Source organism: Cupressus sempervirens, chromosome 10 (genome assembly GCF_028749045.1).
Source record: "Cupressus sempervirens isolate cs-2001-9-10 chromosome 10, ASM2874904v1, whole genome shotgun sequence".
Taxonomy (NCBI): Eukaryota; Viridiplantae; Streptophyta; class Pinopsida; order Cupressales; family Cupressaceae; genus Cupressus; species Cupressus sempervirens.
The window spans coordinates 657872957-657878035 of record NC_143127.1 but is presented as its reverse complement, the minus strand read 5'-3'; the positions used below and the strand labels follow the sequence as shown (position 1 = coordinate 657878035).

The following is a 5079-nucleotide window of genomic DNA, read 5'->3' as shown; positions in this document are numbered from 1 at the left end:
TTTGATGCGTCAATCAATGGGTAAAAACCATAATTTAAAAGAGTTTATTCAAAATAATTGCATTCAAATTTGAAGACAAAAAGATAGAAGGGGCATTTACAATTTAGTCTAGAAAAAAAATAGTAAACACAATTTCAGCTAAAACAGAAAAATAAAACTTTGAGATATGTATCAAGGATATTTTAAACTTATGTAATGCAAAATAAATAAAACTAAAGTATGAAATCTCTGTAGTCTATAATAACAATGGAACACCTTTTTTTTTTTTTGGCTATGATGATTTTTCTAAGATTAAGCATTTGTATCAAACTTCATGATTCATCATTTGTATGAGATAAGAAAGAAGAGAGAAATGAAGAATCCTCTAAATAAAGGAAGGGAGTGGGTGTCATCTCTAAGATACTAAAGAGAACAAGAAGATAAGAAAGTTGTGATATTGCTATTAGGATAAAACTGTGCCAATCTCATTTGACAAAAACCCATCTCTCATGAGAATAAATGGAACACTTAAGACACTCATTTCCTCTAGGTTTTACCACTCATTGTCTTGTTGAGGTTCAACTATTATTGAAGCTTTATCATGCTATTAAAATTTACTATTAAAGAAGTGTGTGTTACTAAAACGCACCACCTAGATGCAACGAGTGCTAAGTGTTCCATTTATTCTCATGAGAGATGGGTTCTTATGAACCACTACTCATAAAACATGGGTCAATGAGTTGAGTTCTAATTGCAATTTCATAAATTATGATGCTCACCTAGATGCAATGAGTGCTAAGTGTTCCATTTATTCTCACGAAAGATGGGTTCTTGTGAATCACTGCTCATGAAACATAGATTAATGAATTTGACTAAAAAACTACACACTCGAATCACAATTTGACTAGTTCTGAAAACTATCTCCTACTTATAAATATAAAAAATGCCAAGCCAAAATAGAAATTCATATCTCATAAGATAAAAAATTAAATTTAGAACCACATATTAAAGATGCCCCTACAAAGTGGAAAGCGCTATAAGAACGTTCCATCACTAAACAAGTCATTTAACTTTAATTTAAATGACTTCTTCCAAATCCGAGTCAATGATCAATCACTAAAATAGGAGTCAGTAATATTAAATGTTATATTTAAATTCATTTAAAAAGACCCAACACCGTATCAAACAAGTTGCATACTATTAAAAATTAAATAACAATATATTCAACCCCAAATAACACGCCCGTGAGAACGCAAGTCCTCTGGGTAGGAATATATCTTAAAAAAACAAAGTCGAATCGTCCGTATTATGGACCGAGTGACGTGGCAGCAGAGTCCGTTGTCCTAGACAATTCTATAAAGAAGCGGCCAAAACGCCTTTAATAAAAGTCTTTTTGAAGTCTTTGTTACCGAGAAATATAAAGGAGTTATCATTTAAGCGAAGAACTTTTGTTGTGTTGTGGGAAGCCGCATTCACCCGCCGACGTATCGAAACCGCCCGCGTGTATAAATGGAAATCGTATGCGGTCTTAATGCGTCAGGGGTCCACTCTTGAAATGTATCTCCATTTGACTCCCTACTCGAACTGCTTCACACGCGATCCTCAAACCAGCTCTTTTTCTCCTCTCAGCTTAGTGCTCGGAGCAAAACCCCTGGTTTCTTTATAAACCCTCCGTGTTTTAACTCCTCTACCGTACCTCACCACCTTATCGAGGGTTGAAGGGGATTCGATCCCGCGACTTCTGACCTGCGTTTTCGTTTGTGAATCGTGCGGAAAATGGCGAGAGTTGCTGTGATTTGCTTTGCGGCAATGGCGTTGTTCGGAAGCGTTGTTGCACAGAGTCCTGCGCCCTCTCCTACCTCGGATTGTGTGAGCTACATCACAACGCTTGCGCCTTGTTTGAAGTTTGTCACGACGCCGACTAATCAGACTAAGCCGGATAAGGATTGCTGTACCGCGCTTTCGACTGTTGTTTCGACCAAGGTGGCTTGCCTGTGCTTGCTGCTAAATCCTAGTAATTCTCTCGGGTTGCAGATCAATATGACGCAGGCTTTGGCTCTTCCTGCTGCTTGCAATGTCAAGACCCCGTCTGTCAGTCAGTGTAAGGCAGGTAAGTGATTCTTCTTTAAACGCGGTGTGGAATCTGAGTGCTTTTTATTTCGCAGATTAACGAATTTGAGCTGCAATTAACCTGCTTGATAATTCGTATTTATGAGAGCGGACCCCCTTTGCCTTCGTTTAAAGACGGGATTTTCACACGGTGAACTTTCTAAGTTAGATTATGTAAAATTTTTCCCTTACGGCGGCGTTTCATTTCCTTTTCCTTTTCATGCTATTTCGTTTCGAAGATACAGTATTAAATATGATGAGAATTTTCATTTAATGGAAAAGGAAATCATTCTTTCTGCTTTTCACTCAAACAGCCTCAAGTTTAAACCCTGGACTATCATTACCTTCATTTGAATTTTCACAAACACAGAGTATTTTTCCAATTGAGATTATTTAAATTTTCCCGTTCATCAACAATTCAGCGGACTCTCTTTGCTTTCGTTTAAAGATGGTATTTTCATGAGCTCAATCTCTTTGCCTTCGTTTAAAGACATGATTTTCATACGGTCAATTTTTCCAAAGTTAGATTATGCAAAATTTTCCCTTTCGTCGGGATTTCATTACATGATCTTCCCTTTCGGCGGGATTTCATTTCATTTTCCTTTTCGTGCTATTTCGTCATGAAGTTACGGTATTAAATATGATATCAATTTTCATTTAATGGAAAAGAAAATTCATTGTATCCGCCTTTCCCTCAAAGAGCCTCAGGTTTAAACCCTGACTATCCTTCCCTTATTTAAAATCAGGATTTTAACACTCTGGAATATTTTTCGAAATTAGATTATGCAAATTTTCCCTTTCAACAACAATTCATTTCATTTTCCCTTTTTCCTTTTTCATCCTGAAGATAAATCATTAAATATCCATAATAATTTACATTAAATCTAAAAGAATGTTCATTCTATTTGCCTTTCAGTCAAAGACCTTCAAGTTTAAGCACTGGATCCACCAATTACTGTCTTGAATTAATGTTTTAAAATGCTGCCTTGTAGCCTGTTCGTTCTGGTCTATTAGGCCCTGTCGTTCGCTTTTCAAGGGGTTTTCTCCCTGTTTACTCTGTTTCTTTGACGATCTGTATAGGATTACCAGTAGACCGTTATTCCAATTGTTCGAAAATTAGGGTGTCAGTTTAGAGCTTTGAATGTTAGGCTGCGTTTAAGACCATTTTGCGGCTTTAGTAGTATGTACTGTCTGTCGGTGCATTTAGTAGCCCCCGAAATATACTAATCCTTGTTTAGTGAATTCATTAATCGAGGCCTTTAAATTTGTTTTATAACATATTTTAAATTTATCTTTTTGTTTAGTGTAAGCTCAATATTCTGGGTTTTAACAAGGGGTTTCATTGTGTTAACTGCAGCTGCGCCTGGCAGTTCTTCTGCTATGACACCAGGTAGGCTCTCTGATAGAAATCTGAATTTGTTTTTTATCGAAGCTATTGTTAGATAAATATTAGTCACTGCTTAAGTCTCCAAGTATGCTCTTTGCGTACTAGTCCTGCTACCGGTCCTCTGATCCTTTGTCCGATAGAAATAATTTCAGTGATTAAATTTGTTTCTTAATTAGGTTAATAGTTCTATGACCAGTTTCTCTGAGACATGAGCGTCGGTGGAGGGATTCGATGCTCTCATCTAACTTGAAATATATGTATTTGGTGATTATGTTTTTCGTATTTTATTTTGCAGCGTCTTCTCCAACAGCGATGTCTCCAGCAAAATCACCAGCAATGTCTCCAGCAAAATCACCAGCAATGTCTCCACCTTTATCTCCGGCAATGGCTCCACCTTTATCTCCGGCCACATCGCCGCTTGGGTCACCGACTGCGTCTCCCGCTGCATCACCACCGACTTCACTAGGTAACTCCCTATCATTCGCCATGCCTCCCACACGGTAAGGTAGCTGAAACAAATTTCCATATTATCCATATTTATCAGTAAATTAAGACTTTCTCACTTAATAAAGGGGCTTTAGGCGAGCATTAAGGAAAAAGCAGCTACAGTCCGATTTAGCCTTCAATCATTTCTTTTAATTCCAGCCCTGCATTTTTTCAATTCCCTGCAAGAATCAAAATAATACTCGAGCTCCTTCCCATGACCCGCATCTTTCGCTGCAATTAGGGTTCAACAGACCATCTGCATATGGAAAACAGATGCTCGAATTCGTTAAGGATCCTATCCCTGACACGGGCGAAAACATAAAACAGACTATATAGCTGTAGCAAAATCAAAAAATCGAAAAAAATATATACATACCGCATTGTTCTAACTAGATTGTACAAGAATTTTTAAAAATGTATATATGTTTTAAATTGTGGGCGAAATTAGTAATTGTTAATTTTTGTATTTTGTGCAACTTCATCTCCAGCCCCTGTTTCAGGTGCACCCTCACCAGCGCCATTCACAGGTGGAACAGCGCCAGCACCAGCATCAGGGACTGCCCCAACTGGAATGGGTCCATCATCTACATCAACTTCCCCTCCCCCAAAATCTCCCGCTCCCGCTCCTGCTGCCGAAAATAGTGAAAATAGTGCGGTGACTATTTTTGCGCCTTCTGCTGGATTTGCGTTTGTGGGATTCGTACTGGCGACCTTCCAGTTGGGAATATAATTAACTGCGGCCTTTTCTGGTCAGATTCACATGCTAGAATCTTCTGAGAGAGACATAGAGGTTAATAAAATTTATTCGTATACTAGGATCTCCATTCGATCTGACTACATGTAGTAGTGTACAGATTATTATTATGGATTACTATTAATATTTAATATTATTCACACCCATTTAGTTTCAGCCAGTACAATGTTTCATGTAATTATTGTCAGCTGTAATTTTTCCCCAGATTTTTAACGGAGTCCTGCACCATTGATTACTTTATCAAGTATAACTTTTTGAAAGAAATTTGGATTTTAAGAAATATGATATAGAATTTTGTGGGATTTGACTCGGATGTGTCTTCTATATTTTAAAAGAGTATTGTTGTAGAGGAGGAAAGTCATAA

General features: G+C 37.4%; 1 protein-coding gene across 2 annotated transcripts; it reads left to right on the top strand.

Annotated features, from left to right (window-relative positions):
* Positions 1–1574: 1574 nt before the first annotated feature.
* LOC149535549 (uncharacterized) lies at positions 1575–4875 on the top strand. 2 transcript variants are annotated; one of them, XM_089806962.1, is made up of 4 exons: positions 1575–2089; positions 3446–3478; positions 3771–3941; positions 4462–4875. In XM_089806962.1, exons 1-4 carry the CDS (start codon positions 1756–1758, stop codon positions 4689–4691), a joined length of 768 nt encoding a protein of 255 aa, XP_089663088.1. In that variant the 5' UTR covers positions 1575–1755; the 3' UTR covers positions 4692–4875. The 2 variants fall into 2 exon arrangements, with proteins under 2 accessions (XP_089663088.1, XP_089663087.1); XM_089806961.1 differs by having other exon boundaries at positions 4450–4875.
* Positions 4876–5079: the final 204 nt, after the last annotated feature.

What these genes read in the sequence shown, in the direction of transcription:
- LOC149535549 (XM_089806961.1), top strand. Translation starts at nt 1,756, where the DNA reads ATGGCGAGAGTTGCTGTGATTTGCTTTGCGGCAATGGCGTTGTTCGGA. An exon ending in TTCTTCTGCTATGACACCAG is followed by an intron (nt 3,479 to 3,770) that starts GTAGGCTCTCTG and finishes TTTATTTTGCAG; the next exon opens with CGTCTTCTCCAACAGCGATG. An exon ending in ATCACCACCGACTTCACTAG is followed by an intron (nt 3,942 to 4,449) that starts GTAACTCCCTAT and finishes CTTCATCTCCAG; the next exon opens with CCCCTGTTTCAGGTGCACCC.